Genomic DNA, 23,265 nt, shown 5'->3' with positions numbered 1-23,265 from the left:
TTTTTTACTATACTGCACCACTTTGCTGCTGTGTACAGAGATCATGAAAAAATAAAGATGCTTCCCTTGTAAAATGTATGGAGTATGTTCAGCACAGTCAGAGCTGCTGCAGTGTATAGGAGGAGGATTTATTGTGAAAAACAGGATTGAGACTGAGGTTAATGAGAAAACAGTGATTCATTCTTTATTTCCCTGGACAGCTGCAAAAACAGCCTCTAATATACACAAACAAGGGAGACAGACACACAATTCAGATAACTAAAACACACAGCAACACTTTAATACAAACTGCACACACACACGTTAACACCCCCCAATGATAACACAGAAATGTGTTGCTGAGATTTAGAAACTGTCTGTTAAAGATATCGATTAGCACATCAAGCACCTGAACGTGCGTGTTTCTCTCACTGTGATCAGCACACACAGCTCCCAGGTGGTTGTGTGTCAGGCTGAGACTCTTCTTTTAGATCTTTCACTATTGTGCGTCACAGACAGACAGCTGATGGTTGACAGCTGAGGAGGGACTGCACCACAAAACCTGGACAGTTTATATTTTCTCTTTGCTTTAGCACCTCCATGTCTCATCTTTATCTTTCGTTATTAAAAAAATGTGCGATTATTTCTCACAGAATGATGTGTCCATAAGACAGAAATAAGCACTGATGAAGACGTCTGTAAGTGAAGTGTTTTGCTGTGTTGAATATGATAAATGAACCGACTACATCATAGTGGTAACATGTGTGGCAGTGCCCTCTACTGGCCAATAGTTGCAAATACAAAAGTAAAACAAATCACATTTTATGTTTTTCCACCCAATAGCACGGCAATACTTGATTTTCCCTCCTCACTTTTTCTGTAGCAATTAAAAGTTGTAAATTACCAATAAAGTGCAACATTTTACAAAATCTTACAGTTTATTTATTTTTACTCATCTGTACACACAATAAGGTGCATAAAATCCAGTTCATGCAACAAGAAGGAGATGTTTTTGAAGAGGTCAAACAGCAACAAGCTTATTGAAGGGACCTCACATAATTTAAGCAAATACTGCAACATTAAATAAAAAGAAAACAAGAGAAAAATAAAGAAAAAAAAAGCAAAAGCAAATGGTACACAACATTCAAATATACAAAAACACAATAAAAGACATGGAGTTTGTTGGCGTAGAAGATGATACAAAAAAAAAGAAGAAATAATTAAATTTTTTACATTTAGGATTGCTTTATGTCTAAAAAAACTGCTCTCAATTGTTTTCTAATTTATGGGACAATAAATGAAATATTAAGAAAATACTACGCAAAGAGATAACCCAAAAAATTAGCATAAAGTACACATATTTATACAGCCATAAAACAACACCAAGTAATGATGAAGATCAGAGATTTTCCCAGCATCCTCTCTGCCTTGGTAAGAACCTCATGCCGAGCGGCTCTTTCTCCTGATGGTGCTCCACCGGCTGCTGGGACAGGTTGTTGGTCTGTGTGAGGCCGTCCAGGGTCAGACCCTCATGAGGACAAACTGAGTACTGAGCAAGCAGAGTCACCAGGATGGATTTCATCATCAGCATGGCGATGTGCTTTCCCACACACGATCGAGGCCCTGAGCCAAACGGCTGGAAGTAACGACGAGGAGCCTGAAGGAAAGCAGAGCGAGGAGAGGGCGTTAAAAAAACACTGAAAGATTTGTGTATAATATAATCAATCGCAGAAAAAAAGGAACAATGGGTCAAAAATCTAAATATCTTAACTGAGATGAATTTTCCGACATTACTTAACTAAAAACTCTGCCTACTAAACCTCAGGAACAAGATAGCATGAATGAAGATTATGCAGATTGAAGATTTGATGACTTTCTTTTGTTTGTGGAAAATAAAAAAGATTACAGGCTTTTCGGGTCTTATTGATTTTGTATTTTATTTTTTTTAAGTTTGAAGGTGATTTTTTTTTTTAATTTTCTCTTTGTTCTTTTCTTTATGTGAGCACAAACACGAGCTGCACATAAGTTACAGACATAAAAAATATTATGTATTAGATCTCTAAATGTGTATATTTTATAATTAGGGGTTGTCTGAAGCTATATCCACATGTTTTAAAGGCATCTGACAGCTATAAACAGTCTCTGCATGAAGAGGATTAACAATAGACAAATAGTTTCTTTCACTCACGTTTTTTTCAAAGTTTTTCAGATTGAAGTCGTTGGGTTTGTGGAAAAACTCTGTCCTGTGCATGTGGCCTGTGTTCAGAATGATGTTTGTCCCTTTGGGTACCCTGTAGCCTTCTATGATGTCATCAGACAAGGCACGGCGCATGGTGAAGTCCACCACAGGGTGGAAGCGTAAGCATTCGTTGATGAAGCTTTCCAGCAACGGCAACTGGTGAAGGTCTCCGTTCTGGAGCTGTCTGTTACCTAAGGAGGGACGGAGAAACAGACAGAAGAGAGAGTGTTAGTCTTCAGCTGATGCTTCTGTTTACATCTCTCACAACACTTCTGCAACCTAACAAGCTATATGCAGTGAATCCATTGAAATGTGCATCTGACTTCTTTCTTTTTTTAAAAGCCAAAATTAAAACAAACAGAAAAACAACCAGCAACTATTTTCCACACTACGTACCAACAACAGTGTCTATCTCCTGCAGCAGCTGCAGCTCCACATCAGGATGCTGTTTGAGTAGCAGCAGCATGAAGAAGAGGCTGATGGACAGAGTGTCAGGTGCAGCGATCACCATCTCCAACACACACTGCCTCACATTCTCTGCAGACAGCTCACCGTGGCTCTAAATACACACAAAAGTATCATTAACTTAGTACTTTCTGATATTTAAACCCCCAGAGGAAGGAAAACAAGATTTAAAGGTGTGGGCTGCTCTTTAAAAACAAAGATCTCTGAATCTTACCTGAGCAAAGATGAGCTCTGCTGTAAAGTTGATGTTGTCTAGTTTCTCTGCCTGCTCCACCTCTCTCCTCTTCTGCTCCACAAGGCTCTCGATGGCATCCTGCAACTCCTGGCTGTAAGACAGTGGATTTGTGATATACACCATATAAACTGAAACGTACCTGTGCTTTAAAAGACATTAAGTACAATAAGAGTGCTGAGAGACTCACGCTGCCGCCTTGTGCCTCTGGTGAATCCAGTCCAACTTGAAGTAAATGTCTGGTTTGATGAGCACAGTCTGCCACGTGTCAAAATACTTATGAATCTTCACCATCAGCTCTTTCTCTACATGAAACACAACACACACGTCTAAAGGTTCGCTTTTGCCTTGAGCCATCGCCTTCATTTACAAGATTTTCTTCTTGCTGTCTCACCATTTACAGGAACGTCCAGGAAGAGTCGGTTGGAGATGTCGACCACGGTGCAGCGCAGCAGACTGATCACATCCACCTGATCCAAAGTGTCCAGATCATCCAGGTGACTCTGAGTGGATGAGACACAAACCTCCACTGTCTGCTGCAGACCTGGACCTGTGAGCGCTGGTACAGAAGATGGCTTATAAACTGAAAGGTTGCAAAAGTCTTTCATCCAGGGCTGATTTGAGATTGCTCAGGGTCAAATGAGGCTGATTAAAACATTACCTTTGGTGAAATAGGTGCGAATCTTCTTCCACAGAGGCACATTGTTGTTAAATATGATCCCTCTTTCATTCATGCCGATGCAGCTGAGGCCCTGCTTGCTTCCAAAACGTGAGGTATAGTTGCTACTCTTCAGGACGTGGTGCACAGCTGATGCCCTTGAGTTGAAGAAAAACAAAAACAAAATAATATTTACAACTTCGGCCTTAAGTGGCTGCTTTAACCTTAATTGTACTGGCAAGAAAACTGACCTGCTAAGAATAAGCGTCTCCTCCCCGTCGATCCAAACTCTGACGATGTCTCCATACTTGTTGCTGTAGAAGTTAGAAGCTGTGCCAATACCAGTCCAGATAAATCTTAGATATGTCAGAAGTGGCCCCAAACCCAGACAGAAAGATGGGCCTGTTGAGGAAGAATAGACTCCAGCTTGAATTGAATTCAATCACAAAGTTCAAATATGAAAAGAGACCGCATAAAGGAGGCATACCTGGTACAGATTTCTTCTCCGTGTGGCTCCAGGCAGCAAGCAGCACACAAAAAAGCAAAACCAGCGTCCTGGTTGCTGTCGACACTCCCTGCAGTACTACCACAGTTGCATTCTGGGACATGTAGCCCAGGTCTCCCACTTCAGCGTCTAAACCCACGGGACTCATGGTCCTTTCACATGCAGAGATCAGATCCATGTGAAGACAGATTCACCAAGTCTGCAGCAAGAGATGAAAGCTGCTTCATGAATCGTGTCTCTGTCTTTATATGAGCCATGAGATGGTGACGAGCCAGGTCAGGGTGATGCTCAGTCACAACACCCAGCAGAAAGGCAAACAGTACAGATGAAGCCTTGAGGCGTTGGACTCGTGCCAGCCTGTGTCCTTGAGGGTACAGGATCCTGGGTTGTATTTGACATTTTGGTGATAGGAGACGAGCGTGGCTGCATCTTTGAACATCAAAAGAGTGTCTGGAAATCCATCAAAGAGCACAGAAAGTCTGTGAGAAGAAAGGAGAGGGAGTGTTGTTATTGTTTTTATTGTCACAGCTGGGCCTCTCCAACCTGATTGAATTTTGTGCCTCTTCAAGATGAACTTGAGTTTTTCTTTTTACAGTGAGGGGAAATGAAAATCATCATCATCCTGCTTTTACCTGCACACACCAGTGATACATATTTTTGATACAATGTCTTCATCTTGGGCTGCAAGGGGCACAACAGTTAGTGCTGCAGCCTCACAGCAAGAAGGTCATCGGTTCGATTCCCAGCTCAGCCGGTGGGCCTTTCTGTGTGGAGTTTGCATGTTTTCACTTTGAATGCGTGGGTTCTCTCTGGGTCCTCCGGCTTCCTCCCACAGTCCAAGAACATGCTCATCAGGTTAATTGATCACTCTGAATTGTCCGTAGGTATGAGTGTGTGAGTAGATGGTTGTCTGTCTCTGTGTCAGCCCTGCGATTGACTGGTGACCAGTCCAGGGTGTACCCCACCTCTCGTCCAATGACAGCTGGTATAGGCTCCAGCCACCCGCGATCCTGAACAGGATAAGCGGTTCAGAAAATGAATGAATTAATGCCTTCATCATTCTTTCATACATGTTTAATGTCATCTTTAGTTCTGTCCCTTGACGGGAGGAGAGCTAGCGTTTATGAGCTTCACTTTAAATTCTACTACTGTGTTCATTGTGTTTTGTGTGTTTGCACCAAAACACTGAGCTGAATCCCTTATGGCTCTTGATGATGATACTAAAAGAAGAAGCTCATGCTTGATGAAAACACAACTGGAGACTGGGAAGTAAATGTTTGTCTGGTCATTTGAAGGAGTGATTTTAAACTTTCAGTACTGATAAACACACACGTTCTTTCATCAGACGGCCAGTAGGTGGAGAAGCAGAGAGCTCAAACCACCATCAAAGACTTGAAATTTGAAAATATCAAGGACAGTTTGCGGAGCTGAAATGTAGTCGATAAAAGTTGAGTTAAAGTACATGTAAGGATTTTAATTGCAGTTACAGACTTTGTGCCTAAGACAATCAAATCCTGATTATTTCAGGGAAATGTGGAAACAATCAATTTAAAAACAAAACGATAAATTCTGTACTCTATTTATGAGTCACTATATCTGGGTTTGTTTAGCCTTTCTGTTGTAGAGACAGATCAGAAGAGCAGCCAGAGGCCACTTATACCAAATTTTTTAGCCTCATGCCTGAGTCAAAGAATTTAAACTCAGCACCATGTTGATAAAAAAATCAGGATTCTGAAAAGATTCTGTTTTGAAGATAGTCTCAGCATTTCAGAGCACAGAGCCTTCCCCAGTGATGTTCCCTTCAGGGAATGTAGGAACTTTGCGGCATATGATTCTACCCTTCCTGTACAGAGTATAAACCCGATAAGCTATAAATAAAGGGATGCTGGGGTCAAAGTAAGCCAGGCTGTTCAAGACCGTCCTTGACAACAATCTACCAAAAATTCCATAATTTTTTTTTTATTTTTACCAAAATCCACCATACAAAAATACAGGCTTTCCCACTCAAAGCAGCACAGCTCTTAGCCTTCTTTGCTATGGTGTCACTCAATTGTCCCCACCATTCTCAGTTGAGACCACGCCCCAAAGCCAGAACATGGCCGAAAGTTTGAATCAGAAAAAAAAAAAAAACCTTTCTTAAAGTGAAAAAAAAAAAAATCTGTAACAACTCAAAGATTTACATGCCAAAAAAATAAAAATAAAAATGTGAGAACAATAAAATCAGACCTAGAGAAATGAAGACCTCAAATGTTGCAACATATTTAAGATTAAAAACTGAAAATAAATCATCCATTCAAAAAAAAAAGAGCTGAATTATTACTATTTTTGGGTTGAAAAATAATTGGTTTTGCTTATTTTATTTTTTTATTTTATTTATTTTTTGTTTAATGTTTTATTTTTGTTCAGTTCAGGATCAAACTTTAAATTTTCAGCTATACATATATATATATATATATATATATATATATATATATATATATATATATATATATATATATATATATATATATATATATATATATATATATATATATTTTTTTTTTTTTTTTTTTTTTTTTCAATTTTGGTTATTTTAAGTTTTTCTTTTCTTTCCTTTTCCTTTTTTTCAAATTGTTGAATTGAAAGCAATCACAAAGAAGTGTACAGATTTTTTGAAAAAAAGTGAAAAAAAAAAAATCATCATATGTCTCCAAACAATTTTACCCCTTGCTGTTATCTTTAATTTTTTTTTGTTTGTTTGTTTTTACCAAATTTAGATTAGTTGAACAAAACTTTTAAACTGTGTCTGTGTTTGTGATGGGTGTACAGTGTAGACTTGAGGTTTTGGCAGCTATAAACGCGTACAGCTTTTGTAGCTCTTGACCAAACATATATCAACAAACCGGCCTGACCAAAAAAGACAAAGAACACCTTAAACACTCAGAAGCATGGGGCACACAGATAAATTAATTACTTAACAAAGATTTATCTAAGACTGAATCAATAAAACAACACAGGTTTTAAAACCTCTAAGTGAGTGAGAGGCAGCAGCCCTGACTCCATTTGTCTCTGCTCTCAGAGGACAGCTCTGGGTTTTTAACACCTGAGATCAGGTTTTATGAACAGCTGATCACTGAGCTCTCCTGGGCTCAGCTTAAGAGAAAAGAAGGAGAAAAGAGACAAACATAGAGTAAAAGCAGTAACAGTATTAATTTTCTAGTTTAAAAAGTCTGGCTGTCATTTTCTTTGTGTCACCTCTAAACTGTGAACTGATTCTACTTTCCACTAATTGTTTTGTCAGGTTGAACTTGCGGCATTTCATGTTATTTTGCAATTTACGACAAAGCCAATGCTGTGTCCATATCTCTGTCTTTGTTTCGCTCGCTCTGCGTCAGTATAAAGGGCTCTGTGAATTCACCAAACGCCCACCACCGAGTCCAAGAATGTGTGTCGCTGAAATGATCGACTGTGTGCCGAGGCCTTGCCCGGATAACTCGCTCCCTGTATGGTGGTTCAGACCTAGATTGTTCTGCGTGATTAGGCAAAGAGCGGCGTCCCCACCCCCAGTGTTTCTCCTGACAAAGAGAAGTTAATGTAACCTTGTCTCTGAGTTCTGTGTTGTGGTTTACCACATATTATTTATCTCTGAAGAGGAAAACTCTGGATAAGAGGATGTGGAAAAGCAAAACATGGATAATATCTGAGCAAAATGTAGCATGTTGTCTTTTATGTTTTACTTTTACATGGTTCATTATTTTCTCTGCTTTTCTCTTGTTATGATTTGGGGCTTTATAAACAAAGAATGATTGATGGTCTTGTCTGCTGATTCATGCTCACAGACCTCGAAGTTTGGTGCCAGAAACTGACAGAAAATTTCTTCTGAAAGTTCTCCAGGCCTTTGAAACTGAGATGTAAAGCATGGGAGGATGAAGCTGACTGCAAACAGTCATCCATCTGTCTGCCTGTCTGTCTGTCTGTCCTTGGACCTCTCACGTCATACTCAGAAGTTGGCACAGTCTGCTTTCCCTGCAGCTGCAACTGATGCAACAGAGGAAATCATTACATACCAGGAGAAGACTTTGAAATGTTGACATATTAGAAACAAACCAAATGTTTCATATCAGTCAACAGGAGACAACAAAGGATTGACCTCAGACCTCCTCAGGCTGTGTTCATGTACAGGACTGAACATCTGTACAAGCACTGTTAGTCAGTGACCCACAACCTCAGGCTGGAAGACACACACTGCAGGGCCAGAGAAAGTTTGTGTGCCGGAAAGTGATACAGGTCATAACAAGGCTGCAGGTTACCAGAAAGGCAACCTGTACACCCTGAATGCACTGCAAAAAAACGAAATCTTATCAAGTGTTTTTGTCTTATTTTCAGTAGAAAATGTCTTTTTAGACTTAATATGAGCCACATTCACCTGACCTGTCTGGAAACATGTCTTTTTGAAGATATTTAAAGACAAAGATGAGGTCTGAATCACCCCAAAAAATCTGCCAACGGAACAAGAGAAAAGTTACCTGTATCAAGACATTATTCTGTTTCTTATTCCATTGGCAGATTGTTTTTTTTCCTTGTTACAAGCAATTCTCACCTCATTTTTGTCTTTAAGTAACTTGGAACAACATTTTTCTAGCCTGACCACTTGAATGTGGTTCATATCGAGTGTACCACAAGACAATTTTTACTTAAACAAGACAAAAACACTCCGTAGATTTCAGTTTTTTTCAGTGTGGAAAAAGCAGTAAATGAAATGAAGGGATAGATGGATATACAGGTATGTGGGTGCTGTAGAAACCTGTAAAAGGCTCGGATGAAAACCACACCAATGAGGAAGGTTTAAAAAATGCAAAGAAACACACTTATATTTGAATAATAGTTTCTTACAGTGTTGTAAAATGATCCCAACAAGCCTTACATTACATCTCACTCCTGGCTTTTTTTGACCAACCTTCGATCCATCCTCCCTTCCTTCACTGTTTTTCATGAAACACCCTCTATTGTTCATCCCATTTTTGGTCATGCTTGTTTGCCTCTCCCTTATCTCTGTGCAAACGAGACTGAAACTCTATCCTGATTCTCTCTCAGACCCTTCAAAACATACAACTTGTGCACATATACCCAAATGTATTATTGTAGCACAGGGAAGGAAGAAGAAACTTTTTCATGATCTTGTGCCTTTTAAAATACACTCTTGCCCAAAGTGCCAATAGTTTCTTTTGTCATAAAATGGACAGTCGATAGGAGAGTCTCCTTTATGTATTCCCTGTCAGCGAATGGTTTTCCATGCTTTGCTACCCAGTGAGAGATGGTATAACTTCCCTTCATTGCCTATTTTTTAACAGTACATTAAGTTTTGAATGTTTTGCTCTGTTAAGCATTCTTTGCTAACACTGTTTTTGTGTTTGGTTTCAAAAAGACACTGCAGAATTGATGTCCTATATACCAAACTTTCACAGCAAAGGGTGCGTATCGCCTAATCTCTGTCAATCTCTGGCAATAGATCCATAGAACGACTGGAACTTGATTTGTTTGCCATGATAACACCTCTAAATGGATGGGACTGAGCTGGCACACTGACCTCCCATGAGATTTCCCGTGACATGCTTGCAGGTCCGTTTTGGCAAACTTGTAACGTCATGATGTAGTATTTAACATTATTTGATATTTTTTGTTAATAAGAACATTCATAGTGTGCTCAATTTCTTGAGAAGTCTTAAATAGAGTACAATACAATGGTTTTGTTATTTTTTTATTTATTTTGTCCTCTGCCTCCCTGTAATTATTGTCTGGTGCCAACATAAATAGCATCACATGCCAGCTATGACACCCATTCCATAGTTTGCCTACCCCTGTTGCAGTGTGTCGTCTGCTGCCAAATCTTTCCTCTTTGAAGAACTTTTGAACACTCGGAACTGATATCTGTTAATGCTGAAAAGTTTCTTTTGTGGCCTGGATCAGAGCAGTGGAAATGGGTCATTTCTGCACTTAGTGAGGATGCTACACAGACTAACGTAGGGGAAGAGATGATGGGCTGGTCGTTGAGCTGCGGAAGAGAGGAACTCCTGTGGAAACTGTGTTGATGTCAATGCGTTTTGATGTCATGCGGTTTCTTTTGATTCAAGTTTTTCTGTTTTATCCTGATACTATGATTAAAATAAAACGTGTCCAAGAACATCAGTGACCAGTTTGTCAGGTCCTCTGCAAGCTTTTATCTGTTACGTATGTGAGTGCTTTTGTATGTGCATCATACATGTGCATTTATGTGTGTATGTGTGTGTCAGTGATGTCACTCTGCCCACGGCGGTGCAGTAGAATGGGTCGTGCTGAATATAAATCAGGTGACTGAACAGGCGGGGGTTTCTTCCCAGACAAGCCCAGTAGATTGTGCAATGCCCACTCCTACATTACTGGTTTGAAAGTGCACACACACACACACACACACACACAAACACACACACACACACACACACACACACACACACATACACACACACACACACACACACACACACACACACACACACACACACACACACACACACACATACACAGCCCCTTCTCCACACAACAAGCAGTGTATTTACCAGTCTGCTTGCAAATAGACCACCCTGCCGGAGCACAGACTTTGAAGCTCTGTGGACTTTCAATCATCAGGATTAGACGCTGAAATAGTGAAAGGTGTTTTTTTTTCTTCTGGCTTAGTTTTGGTTAATCATCTTTTTCATCCTGTTTCATTTTTTCTGCATATTTCCTGCTGATCTGGACTCTCGCTCTCCTGTGAATGCTGAAGCTGGTGGGGGACCCTCGCAAACAAGGAGGCGAAGTGGTAACCATGTGGATCCCGACCCCCAGCATGACTCTCCCTCAGCGGGTGGTGCTGTACGGCACCTGTATGGTAGCGTTGATGAACTCTGTGGGCCTCCTGGTGCTGCTGGTCCAGCTGAACCAGCAGCGTGTGTTACTGGAGCAGACGGAGGGCAGGCTGATGGAAGTGCAGCAGAGCTCGGTGGTGGAGTTCATCCAGGAGGTGCCTCGAGGAGCAGCTGGGCTGAGGGCGAGCATCGCTGACCAACCGAAGTATCAGTACCAGTTCTCCAGGAATAAGAGGAGTGAGGAGCTGGAGAAGGAGCTGCAGCAGGAGCTTCAGATGGAGGAGCTGGAGAAGGTGGTGCAGGAGCAGGAGGTCAGCCAGGAGGTGGGAGAGGAAACGGAGAAGAAGATAAAGAATGATGTGAAACATAAACACGGACACAACAGCCAGAGTTATCACAAGACTCATGTGCAGGAAGATATGATGATGATGATGACCTACTCCATGGTGCCGGTGAGAAAACACAGCCTGCAGTCTTAAGTTTTCTTGATAAGAGGAGTAAAGCAGGAGGTTTTTGGGCCTGTGATGGAAAGTGAAAAAAAACATCCAGCAAACAAGTGTGTTGGTAATGTTTTGTGCATCATCTCAAAATGAGATAAGATCACAGGGGCCTTCAGGGAAACTCCACAGTACTCCATCATTCGACCAATGAGCTCACGTTTTTCACTTTCTCTGTAAGATATGAAAGATGGAGAGCCTGAAATTCTTCATTTTGTTAAAGTACTGTTTATTAATCAACATTTACATGGGAGTTAGAGTTACACAAAGTAAGCTTATTTGACAGAAATGATGTAAATTAGGTAGAAAAACTTGCAAACAGCTGTAGTAACAGATTTTTTGCATAGAGAGATTAAAGCTATGGCTAATTTTCAACTCTTTTCCTTTGTTCAGCTTACTGTATATGTGGTTTATTCACTATATTTAGTATGTTGTCTTTCAGTTGAGTTCTGCATGTAAAAAACAAAAAAATAATAATGATATTATTAGATGCATTCAACATTTTGATTGGCTTTAAAATCTAAGAAGAAAACAAACAGGCCCTCTCTTTAGAAAAGTTAAACTGACCAGGGTCAACATGACTATGCCATTAAAAAAGAGATATTTAAAGTTCTTATAGAAAAGAGCTTAGATTTTTTTCTCAGATTTCTAAGCCTGCATGTATCTGAAGGACTCCAGAAAAATTCACCTGTTTTTTTTTTGTTGTTGTTTTTATTTTCTTTTGAGACCAGGAAGTGCTCCTTCCTCCATTTTTTGAAGCTGAACTAACTTGTCTGGTCACAACATTTAGCATCAGTAATAAAAATCATATAGGCTAATATTTGAACCTCCTTGCACAAGTTCTTTTGACATATATTTCTATGAATATTCCTTTTTGATTTTATGGTTCAGTTCTTTAATACTGCAATCTCAGCCAGCTCCTTTAAAACAGCTTTCAATCTAAGTGAGTTACTTTCCTGATGAGCTAATTTAGCTGTTTCACATGGTTTGATAAATAGATAATCAAATATAAATCATTTTAGCACTTTTTTCCTGAATGGTGAGAAGGGGGGCCATGGGGGCTCATTTCTGCCCCAGGATGTCATTTTTGGTTGTTCCGGGCCTGTCGGCAATAATGAAATGAAACACCTGCATGTGAGCCACTCTGTAATGTTTCTGTATTTTCTTTCAGATTAAACTTTTGATTGACATTTGCAACAGCACCAAAGGAGTCTGCATAGCTGGTATGTCTCCTTCACAGCTTTACAAACCTCCCACATGTCCAACAGATTCACATTTCTCCTCTAACATCTTCAACTCTTCCCTTACAGGACCTCCAGGACCGCCTGGTAAGTGAAGCCTTCACTCAGGATCCAAATTTAAAATCCAGCCACCAACTGTGCATTCTCTTTGTGGTTCAGTGACCCGTATTTTTACCCAAAGTGTTTCACATTCAGCCCTTGGTGAAGATTTATTGTGTCTCTGTAGGTTTGCCCGGTACAGACGGTATGCCCGGATACAATGGGACTGATGGCATCCCAGGACTGAATGGAGAGCCTGGGGCTGATGGGAAAAGAGGAAAGAAAGGTAAGGAATTAAAAAAGACTCTTTTCTGTTTTACTCACTCTTTTTTTTATCGTTACCTGAGGCCATGTTTGCCATTTTAGTGCAGGACTTCTGGTACAATGTGACAGTCAAAGGGTTGAGTGTAACCTCAGGGGGAAAAACCAAAATGTGAAGCACACACGGTCACTTTGAGTCATGGATGCACACAATCACTGAGACAAAAAGACAAAAACTGAAAACACTCTCAGCATTCATGTCTTAGAATGACATCAGACTCTATTCATGAGACTTTCCTGTGATTCATAAATGACTGAAGAGGTTGTAGCAGCTCTCTCACATTCTCAGCTAATGTTATTCAACTTTGTGGTTTGGGCTCCAGCTAAATGAAAAATTCTCTTCCATTATTCTCCCACGCCACTCAGTCTCCTCCACAGTGGACAGCATGAATCATCAGAGCAGGTCAATGAAAGAATTCATGTTTCTGTAACTACAGGGTGAATTTATGGATAATTTGACTGACATTTGAAACAGGACCGCCAGGTGAGAAGGGGGAGCCAGGCGAGAAGGGGGAGCCAGGTGAGCCTGGGCCACGGGGAGAGAAGGGACAAGCATCCAATGATGTCATCATAGAGGGCAAGTTTGGACAATGGGCCATTTTACATCCTTCAAATTAAATCTGAAAACAAAGATTAATGATTTTTCATCAGAGATTTGATATTACTGTTGATTTTGTTAGGTCCCCCTGGTCCCTCAGGACCTCCTGGGCCCATTGGCCCTCCAGGACCTCCAGGCCCTCAGGGGCCTCAGAGAACCAGGCACCACAGAGCGAACCTTCAGGCTGCCCAGACGATGGGTGAGAGGCTTTTGTTGCTCTTTGAACGATCATGTATACCTTTATTTTGAAGGTCCAATTATCAGAATCAGAAAGATTTATTTTCTGCAAAAGGGAAAACTGATTTGTTTTAACTTCTCTCATACAAAATAAATCAGAAAATTGGAAAAGTTATATTAAAAGTGGGAATAAAATACAAAATAAACAATAAAAGTAGATGAACAAAAAAAAACCCCAACACAGTAGAAAAGTGCAGAATAGGTTTGAAAAGCAAAACTGTAAAAAAGTAAAATGTTAATATAAGATTTAGGAATAAAATAAGATAGATAAAAAATAAATAACAAAAAAAATTACGTTTTAGAAAAAGTTTTTGCTGAGAACTAAAAGTAATAAAAGCAAAATAAAAGTATTGAAATTATTGGACAGATTATTGTGCAATAAATATTCAACGATCAGTTTACATAATACTTAAAATAAGTGATATTCAGAGGGAATAAAAAAAAAGCTGTAAAAGGGTTGCAGATTTATACTATTCAGAGTATCTTAAAGTCTTGGTTGAGAAGTTTTCAGAAATTGATCAAAAAGTCTGGAGTAAATCTGGTAAAATCCTTTCAATAGGCCTGTTACACTCAATTCCCAATGACGGTACCTCAGCTGTGAAGGAGGCTCTTAAACTGCACGAGAAACCCGTGAAGAAGAACGGTGAGTTTACCTCAGAGTTCAACTTCTCATACAGTGTGTGTGTTACTGTAAAGATGAAATCATTCAAGGCTGTTGTTCCTTTGTTTCCCCTCAGAGTGTCTGATCAAGTCCCTGATCAACCCCAGGAACGTGGCGAAGATGGAGAACACGTTTGGCACATGGATGAAAGACACAGCACGGCTGCACGATGAGAGGATATGGGTGGCTGAACACTTCTCTGGTAGGCTGATAGAAAACATGATGAATAAATATCTTTGAGTTCAGGATTCTGGTGGCAAAGTGAGACTCCAGGATTGTAATAGCCTCTAAATCAGAGGCCCGAGGTTTGGCCTTTGCTGCGTGCCTTTCCCCCTCTGCCTCCTCATAGCTTTCCTATCTGCAAAAAGCCCCAAAAATGTCTTCAATGATCTTTTTTTTACCAGTTAGCAGAGAAAAATGTGCCTGTCTCCTCCAGGTCGTGTGGTGAAGCAGTATAAGAGCATCGCTTCCTTTCAGAGCAACAGCAGTGACCTTGTGGATGTCAGAAAGTTCTACCAAGGCTGCGGCCACACCGTTCACAACGGGTCCTTCTATTATCACATCGCTGGGACCTCCAGCATCGGCAGGTAAGAAGTGAAACAGTTTGATGCCTCATCTTTCCTTTCTTCTCCTGGTTCATAACTTTCTTTTTTTTCCTCTCAGGTTTGACCTTCAAACCAAGAAGCTCCACACCCTGAGTATCGAAAATGCTCTGTACCACAGCCTCTCCTACCTGCTCCACAACTCTAAGACGTATTTCAAACTAGCAGCGGATGAGAACGGCTTGTGGCTGATCTTTGCTTCTAACGTGGATGAAAGCATCATGGTGGCCCAGCTGGACCAAAAGACCTTCTCCGTCACCTCCTACATTAACACGACATATCCTCGCACAAAAGCCGGGAACGCCTTCATCGCCTGCGGCGTCCTGTATGTCACAGACACAAAGGACACCAGGATCACCTTCGCGTTTGACCTACTAAAGGGGAAGCCGGTGAATATGACCTTTGACCTGAGGCCTGCGGTTGGAGTGCTGGCGATGCTGTCATACAGCCCGAAGGACAGACACCTGTACGTGTGGGACAACGGCTCCGTCAAGCTCTACGTGGTCCACTTCATCTCTGATGAGTGAACGCTACAGTCTGTGACGCAGCAGACGGACATGGTGGGAGTTAAATCTTGGAGATCATCTATTTTTAGATTATCAGGATACAGCTACACATCAGCTTGGAGTTGTGCTGATTCTTCCTGTCAAATCAAAGTGTAATCTGATTTTAAAAGTCAACATTTCACCTGAAGACATGTTCTTGTTTTGATATTTATGGTCAAAAATAATCTCTGCTGTATGCATTTCCTGTTTTCAGTGTTCATATAAAATGTCGGAGTTACTAACAGTGTGAAACCTGTTGTGGTTTTATATTTAAAAGTATGCAGATTGAAGTTTTAACTCTTTTTTTGTTGGCTGTGGTGTTCCTGATGTTTTGCATGAAGTGTATTTTTCTATGAATGATCGTGTTTTTCTTCTTGTTTCTCTGCACGTAGAGACAGAGAAGCAGCATGGTCCCTCTGTTGCTCAGTCCTCCTCACAGAAAAGAAAAAACAACAACAGTGCCAAATCCACCTGATGAAATAAAAAGAATTTATTCACTTTACAAAGGTAAAACTCTGACCATGACCTGTTCTCTCACACACCTTCAGGCTCAAGTGCCCCAGTAAGCGTCTCCCCATCATATTGGCTTCTTTTGCATTATTACATGCACACACACACTCACACACACACTCACGCACGCACCGGACACCAGTAGGACCATCGGTAAAACACTTAAGTTACATACAGTACACATAGTGGGCAGAAAGAGGGAGAGAAACACAAATCTCTTTAATAAATACCAAACATACACTTAACAAAAGATACAACTAATCCAGCTGGTATGATACAAACCAAAAATAAAGAAATGCTTTCATGTTTGTACAAGCTGTTGTGGTATTTCATATATATATATATATTTATATCATTTATATATTAAAACTATTTCAAACGTTTTACTACTAGGCCAAATAAAGCCAGACATTCATTTGTATATAACAGTTTCTTCTTCGTTATCCTATTTATTTGAAATAAACTTTTAGTGTCTCCAGAATTTGAGTGCAAATATCTATTCCTTATGGATGAAACAGTAAAAACAACTAGCGAGGTAACACACACTTACATACAGTAGACTGTGTAGCACATCTCCCAGTCAGTACAGTAAAACCCCTTACATTCCTAAAATAAAAGGCAATAAGTTAAATAGTTTTACAAAGGAATGGACAACCAAACAAACACAAACATATAAATAATTTAAATAATAAAATCAATTAAAAAAACACTAATTCAAGAATATCTTGTGCAAAACCAGAAGTGAACCTTTGTGTTTCTGCTCTGGGTGGGAAAGGGGGCGTTTGGGTTCGGACCAGACAGATGGAAACATTGAAATCACAGTCACAGGAATAAAACACGTCATCTTCCAAACAGGAATGTTCTAGCAGTGAGTCTGCCGCACAAACAGGCATTTGAGGGCAGGTGGGCGGGCAGGCGCACGGATGGCAGACACAGCAGAGTGAGCACGCACTCCAGGACCAGAACCGGGCTGGGTGGAGCCCGAACTTGGAGGCTGGAGTGAGTGATGGGCAGCCAGTGAGAAAGAGGGTTAGAAGGGGATTCACTACAGGAGCGATGCACCACCAACTCTTCCATAAGGGCTGAGAAAAGCCGGGCAAAAAGTGGGAAGGAGGGGAAAACCATTGAAACAAAATGCAGATCCAACAACTCGATTCACACTGGAAACCACTGACTGAACAAACCACAGTGCTGGTTACAGTAGATGCTAAGAGATTTCAGCTGTGGGCACAAAATGACGACAGTTACACACTTTTTAAAATTTTTGCTTGAGCACTTTTACAGAGCACTATCAATAGACCTGTGATTGCACCGCAGAACGAGAACAGGACATGCATAGCTTCCCTATGGACACACTCTAAGAGTAGAGATTCTCAATAAAATTACAATAAATCTAGCTTTAAAATCAAGTATGATACCTTTTGCTTGTAACTTCACTTTCAGCCTTTGGGAAATAAAAGATTTGCAGCTCTGTTTTTCCTTCTTGATATGATTTACATCAACAGTAAACCTGCAAACACTGCACACTCAGATAGACCCCCAAAGCACGGCGATCTTCTGCTAGCTCTTCCCCCATCAGATAAACTATTAATGCCTAGCGAGTGTTACAGAAGCATTGTGTTTTTTTTCGACCCGTCTCCTTCTTTGGACGCTTAGAAGTGAAAGTAGGCGTTACAGGACGTCCACCAAGCTGCTGGGGATGTTGTAGCGGTCAGGAAGGACCCTCATCTTCAGGGTGCCGTCTGCTCCACAGGTGAAGATGCGGTTGCCTGGTCGCGTCTCTACCTGCATGACACCAGCGCCGATGTTGCGGAAGATGGACTGCTTGGCGTGCTCGGTGCTGAAAGAGTGCATGAGGCCATGGCCGGCTAACTTCCAGACCTGGGGAGAGAGACGGGACAGGTGTTTAGTTTAGTTTCTCTTTACCTCTGTTTAATTTATTCATTCAATTTTTTTTCAGGACGGGGGATGCTATTGCAGTTGTCAAGCGCTAATTTAGATGTAGATGCTGCAACACTGAGTCCCTTTATCCAATTAACTGCTCGTCATGTTGACAAATGTTTCATGATAACCAGCATGTAACCAAGCCTTGAACCTACAGGCGGAGCTCAGAATAAACTTTGCAGACTAACACCTGTGATACTTTGCTGGAAAGGATGAGTTTCACACTGAGCTGACAAAATATGTCAGAGAAATCTGCCACCACTTTCATGATTTAAAAAAACAAAGGGTACAGACCAAATGTTCAGAAACTTGAAGGCTGATCAGCTGCTTTAAATCATTGTTGTTGATATAATATAATTGTGGTTGGAGCAGAAACACGGGTAAATCAGCGTACTATTGATCTGTAATTTAAGACAAGGGAATCCTTTGGTATCTCTTGTTCACAGCTTTTTTGTGTTAAAAATCTCATTATTATGCACCTCTAAAACTGTTTTTATAATCCATATTCAATAAATTAAAGTTGGAGTCTGCAGGATTTTCCCCAAAAAATAAAATGTCAACTTTTACAAGAATAATCCTGCTCAATCATCTCCTACAAGCTTCTTTACACGTGTGTTAGTGTCTGTGTCTGCCTCAAACCTCCTCCTCAGCCTGTATGTTGGTATTTTGGTTGTATTGGGATGTTTTTGGGCGGAGATTAAGCAGGGTTACATAAGCCAAACACGGCATCCAGTGAAATAAAACACCAAACAGACAAAGCTTTTTACTTAACGAGGGTAAAGCTTGGCTCGGCTTTCTCTCCCTTTTGGGCAGTTGGAGAGTAGCTCGGGACAAAGAGCCACACAAGTTGGTTTTCTGCTGAGCAGGTATGTGTCAAATCGCCGTGATTAGCTTGTGCTAACGTGCCAAGTCAGGTGCACAGCTCTAGAGTCTCACCCATGTAAAAACACAACGCTTCAGTTGGTTGCAACTAGGTTAGTGAATGTGTTCATGTCCTCAGAGGCAGCGGGTGTTTGCTGCTGCTGGCACTGAGCCAAGGAGGAGGAGCACAGTTTGGGTCAGTGTTTACTAACAAGTAACAAAACTTCCTGCAGATCCTACCTTTAAATCAAATTTCAACCTGTGTCTTGATTTGACAAACAAATAACTAATAAACATTTCTGTCTAATCATAACTTAAAATGAATAAGTAATCTCTATAGTAAGTAAGTAAGTAACCTTTATTTGTATAGCGCTTTTCACAGACAAGCGTCACAAAGTGCTTCACTTTAAAAACCATTTGATTTAAATACAATAAAAATTAACATCAATATTACTCTACAGAGTCCAGGGAACGCAGGGACAAGGGGAGTTCATTCCAGAGACGGGGCGCCACCGCTTTGAAGGATCTGTCTCCTCTGGTTTTGAAACAGGTTTGAGGAACCATCAGTTGGTTCTGACCTGAGGACCTCAGAGAACAGACAGAGCTGTAGGGCTGGATCAGAGCACTGATATATTCAGGAGCCTGTCCATGTAGGGCTCTGAAGGTTAGAACAAGGATTTTAAAGTTTATTCTGAAGGAGACCGGAAGCCAGTGGAGGGACTTAAAGATAGGAGTGATGTGGGCTCTCCTGTTAGTGCGTGTCAGAAGCCTCGCGGCCGAGTTTTGAACGTACTGTAAACGGCTCAGCTCTTTCTTACTGTGACAGGTGAAGAGACCGTTACAGTAGTCTAACCGTGAAGACACAAAAGCATGGATAATAGTCTCTAGTTCGTCCCATGAGATCATTTGTCTTAACTTAGAGATGTTGCGCAGTTGAAAAAACAGTTCTTAATAAGCTTTTTAGAGTGCTGCGCTAGGGACATCCCCTCATCAAAAATGACTCCAAGATTACGCAAATTTGCTTTGACTGATGAACTCAAGCCGCCCAGGTGCTGCCTAATGCCAGGAATAACATTATCAGGGGCAATGATGAGTGTCTCAGTTTTCTCTGAGTTCAGCTGGAGGCTATTCTCATTTAACCAGTGTTTTACCAATAAATGCTGCACCTTTATCAGTGTGGTCTGAAACCATGACTTAGAGCCAAGGGACAGCTTCAGAGTGCTTATTTAGTCAAATTCTGCTTATTTCAAATATATAACGTGGGTCTCGAAAGATTGTTCAAGATGCACTGAAAATGGAAATGAAAATGGCTGGCAGCCAATCAGATAAGGAACTGAGCTCATTAATAATTTAGAGCTCTTTAAAACTGCTTTGGATATATTTGAAGTCCAGCTCTCCTCAGAGCATTTCTTATACGTCATATTTGTCAGGTAACCAAGCAAGCAATAAATGTCAAGCATGCTGTTTGATTTGTTCACACTCAGGACCGTGATAAAGTGAAATGTGACTCCACAGAGATGAGCCTGTCACTGCCAGATAATCTGTAGGCATGAGGAAGGATTTTCAGATTTTATCAACTACCTTTGTACCCAGAATAAGACATTAATCCTCAGAACACAATCACAGAGTGACAGTGAGAGTGAGTGTGTTTTGTCAGCTCGGTGAGTGAGTGAAGAAGCGTGAGTCACCTTCATGTTGCCCTCTGCAGAGCCGGTGACGAAGAAGTCCTCGAAGGCATCCAGAGCGAGGGCTTTGATGGCTGAGTCATGGGCCTGGAAAGTGTGCAGCAGCTGCCTCTGGCGGATGTCGAACACGCATACAAAGCCCTTCCTGCCTCCAGTGATCAGCAGCTGCTGTTTCGGAGCGTACTGCAGAACAGTGGCCCCGTTCTCGTGGCAGGGGAACGCTGGAGGAGATGGCGAGAGGATATGGGGATTCAGATCAAACAACTACATTTATGAAGACAATCTTATCAATGAGATTGCTTAGATTTCTCACCATGGACCATGGTATTGCTGGGCGAAATAAGAGTGTCCCAAAGACAAACGTTTCTGTGGACCAAGATGAAAATTGTGAGCAGTTTACTGACAAACAAAGATGCATACTTGTTATTTTTTATTGTTTATTTGAGAAGTCATTTTTTCTGTGTAGTCATTTTTTCAATGTCTGTATATTCATCTTCAAGCATAATTATTAATTTTTTTTAGCTGCTGTACAGGTTCCCATCAGTCAGCCTCCATGAGGAGACACTGACCTGTTGTCATTGGACTGTCCTGCTGTGGCGATGAGGCTTGAGGAGGTCACAAAGGCAAAATCACCACAGGTCTTGGTGTGGCACTGCCAGCTCTGAGGGCAGAAACATGGCATGAGATTTGCATAGCGAAAGAAGCACAATTATTTAAGATTCCATAAAGATGTATTTGGAAGTGGAGGTCAGGGAAAGGTGAGCTCACCAGGTAGGGTTTGGGGTTGGAAGATGTCTGGTTGACCTGCCAGAGACTGAGGAATCCCTCTCCATCAGCAACCCCGCACTGCGAGAAGAGGACACAGATCAGAACAATCACACCAGCTAGACTAAACAAGGGCACGTGCAGAGTGTGTGTCAGTATGTGTGTGTGTGTGTGTGTGTATGTACCTTATTGCCCTGGGAGTTGAAATAGAGCCGGGTGACTCTGGCGTTGCCGGCCTGTCTGAAGCAGATGAGCTGCTGAGGTCTGTTCCATTCAAACATTCTCACACTGCCATCCTGAGCGCCTGTCATGTCTGATGATAAAACACGGAAATTCAAACAGAGAGAGAACATAAGGAGGTGAGGAAAAAATTCAGAAAATAAAAGATCAGAAACTTTGCCACAAATTCTTTCAGACTTACAATACTGATATATGGGATGAGATGTCATCCTCTTCACGTTGTTTAGATTCCTCTTCATTATCTGAAAAAAAAAAAAGAAGATACAATTAAACTCAAAACACACCAGTAACAGCCTTTAGAAGTTAATGAAGGATGCAATGAAATTTGCAAGGGGAGTTAGTCCAAGGTTTCTTGAGTTGAAAGAAACAGAAAAAAAGACCTGACATTGACAAAAAACATGTATATGTGAATAAACCTTCACATGTACTCAAAGAACAGCCAAAACCTTTTCGCTCGTCAAGCACATTGCTAGCACAATGCAAACGAAAACTTTGCACATCTACTCCACAGGACAGGAGAGGAGTAAGAGGATTAAAAAGTTATAAAAATCTTGCACACTGTCCAGTTTGCTTGATCTTTATCAGACAAGATGATTTTTGCCTGCTAAAGTTTAAATACACAAAAACATATTTGTAGGGACCTTTCACATATGAAATGATACGGTTCAGATGCCCGGTACCTGGTAATCGGTATCTGTACACATCGGTACCAATTTTTGGTACTTTTTTGTGTTTGAGTGGCAAAAAGTATCAATGTGTTTTATTTAGAGGTGTCCCAGTCCAATATTGATATCGGATATCGGTCCAATATCAGCAAAAAAACAAATATCGGTATTGTATCGGAATGCATCTAAAATCTCCTATATAAGCAGCTTCTGTTACCCATTGGTTAATAATAATTGGGTCAGTTTTTCCTCATACCTACTGCTGCTGACTACTGTTCTTTGTTTGAATAATATAACTTAATCAAGCCATTTCTAACATGACAGACATACTACAAAATAAGTAATAAAAGTATGCATGCTTAATGCTGATATCGTATCGGATTAATATCGGTATCGGCCAATACTCAATGCTGCAGTATCGGTATCGTATCGTAAGTGAAAATGTAATATCGGGACATCCCTAGTTTTATTATTAAATGTTTTTCTTTTCAATTTCACATATCTATTCTTCAATATATAACTTTATAATGCTGTGTTCATGTCCAGCACAGAAAGTCTCCTACTCTTTCACTCCCTCACAGTCACAAGGATGCATTTAAGTACCTAAACTTGGTACCTAATGATTTTTCACGAATCGGTACCAGGTACTTTTGACAGAATTCTGTCGGAACCTATACAAGTACCTAATTCAGTACCCATCCCTACACATTTGCAAGAAACATGCATTCATGGCATGAGCAGCAAAGATGAGTATGTTGGTTGCGTTCATGAAAATTTGCCAAATCTTCTCTGCCATTGCCAATCATCTCTGTGGATCCTGACTCAGCACACCATCTTTGAGAACAACAGTATAACATCACTATAAGATCTACTGCCAAAGAGCATTGTTACAACAAAGAAATAATGTACCAAACAT

General features: G+C 40.7%; 3 protein-coding genes across 10 annotated transcripts in view; 1 reads left to right on the top strand and 2 right to left on the bottom strand.

Moving 5' to 3' along the window:
• Positions 1–480: 480 nt before the first annotated feature.
• cyp19a1a (cytochrome P450, family 19, subfamily A, polypeptide 1a) lies at positions 481–4,265 on the bottom strand. The gene is made up of 9 exons (XM_074665633.1): positions 4,061–4,265; positions 3,825–3,975; positions 3,577–3,731; positions 3,310–3,474; positions 3,106–3,220; positions 2,898–3,009; positions 2,615–2,777; positions 2,168–2,409; positions 481–1,636 (listed from the first exon to the last, which is right to left on the bottom strand). Exons 1-9 carry the CDS (start codon positions 4,254–4,256, stop codon positions 1,379–1,381), a joined length of 1,557 nt encoding a protein of 518 aa, XP_074521734.1. The 5' UTR covers positions 4,257–4,265; the 3' UTR covers positions 481–1,378.
• Positions 4,266–10,669: 6,404 nt separating this feature from the next.
• gldn (gliomedin) lies at positions 10,670–16,154 on the top strand. The gene is made up of 10 exons (XM_074665632.1): positions 10,670–11,390; positions 12,607–12,658; positions 12,746–12,763; positions 12,903–13,001; positions 13,512–13,613; positions 13,717–13,833; positions 14,431–14,514; positions 14,609–14,734; positions 14,969–15,119; positions 15,196–16,154. Exons 1-10 carry the CDS (start codon positions 10,848–10,850, stop codon positions 15,659–15,661), a joined length of 1,758 nt encoding a protein of 585 aa, XP_074521733.1. The 5' UTR covers positions 10,670–10,847; the 3' UTR covers positions 15,662–16,154.
• Positions 16,148–23,265, bottom strand: part of dmxl2 (Dmx-like 2) — a 45,983-nt gene continuing 38,865 nt past the window's right edge. For all 8 annotated transcript variants that reach the window (XM_074665622.1, XM_074665623.1, XM_074665624.1 and 5 more), the window contains 7 exons: positions 21,866–21,926; positions 21,630–21,757; positions 21,448–21,525; positions 21,249–21,340; positions 20,993–21,045; positions 20,683–20,900; positions 16,148–18,070 (listed from right to left, as the gene is read on the bottom strand). In XM_074665622.1, coding sequence (XP_074521723.1) covers positions 17,861–18,070; positions 20,683–20,900; positions 20,993–21,045; positions 21,249–21,340; positions 21,448–21,525; positions 21,630–21,757; positions 21,866–21,926 — 840 coding nt within the window. In that variant the 3' untranslated portion in view covers positions 16,148–17,860. The remainder of the gene's footprint in view (positions 18,071–20,682; positions 20,901–20,992; positions 21,046–21,248; positions 21,341–21,447; positions 21,526–21,629; positions 21,758–21,865; positions 21,927–23,265) is intronic.

The sequence above is a fragment of the Halichoeres trimaculatus genome, unplaced genomic scaffold, assembly GCF_033239565.1.
Source record: "Halichoeres trimaculatus isolate MK-OKI-2021-1 unplaced genomic scaffold, fHalTri1.1 fHalTri1_scaffold_3, whole genome shotgun sequence".
Classification (NCBI taxonomy): Eukaryota; Metazoa; Chordata; class Actinopteri; order Labriformes; family Labridae; genus Halichoeres; species Halichoeres trimaculatus.
This window is presented reverse-complemented; position numbering and strand designations above follow the sequence as displayed.

Coding starts and splice junctions, on each gene's coding strand:
- cyp19a1a (XM_074665633.1), bottom strand. CDS start 4,256: ATGGATCTGATCTCTGCATGTGAAAGGACCATGAGTCCCGTGGGTTTA. Junction 3,010..3,105: donor CAGAGGCACAAGGCGGCAGC/GTGAGTCTCTCA, acceptor ACTGTCTTACAG/CCAGGAGTTGCAGGATGCCA. Junction 2,778..2,897: donor CAGAGCTCATCTTTGCTCAG/GTAAGATTCAGA, acceptor GTGTGTATTTAG/AGCCACGGTGAGCTGTCTGC.
- gldn (XM_074665632.1), top strand. CDS start 10,848: ATGCTGAAGCTGGTGGGGGACCCTCGCAAACAAGGAGGCGAAGTGGTA. Junction 13,834..14,430: donor TCAGGCTGCCCAGACGATGG/GTGAGAGGCTTT, acceptor TCCTTTCAATAG/GCCTGTTACACTCAATTCCC. Junction 14,735..14,968: donor GGTGGCTGAACACTTCTCTG/GTAGGCTGATAG, acceptor TGTCTCCTCCAG/GTCGTGTGGTGAAGCAGTAT.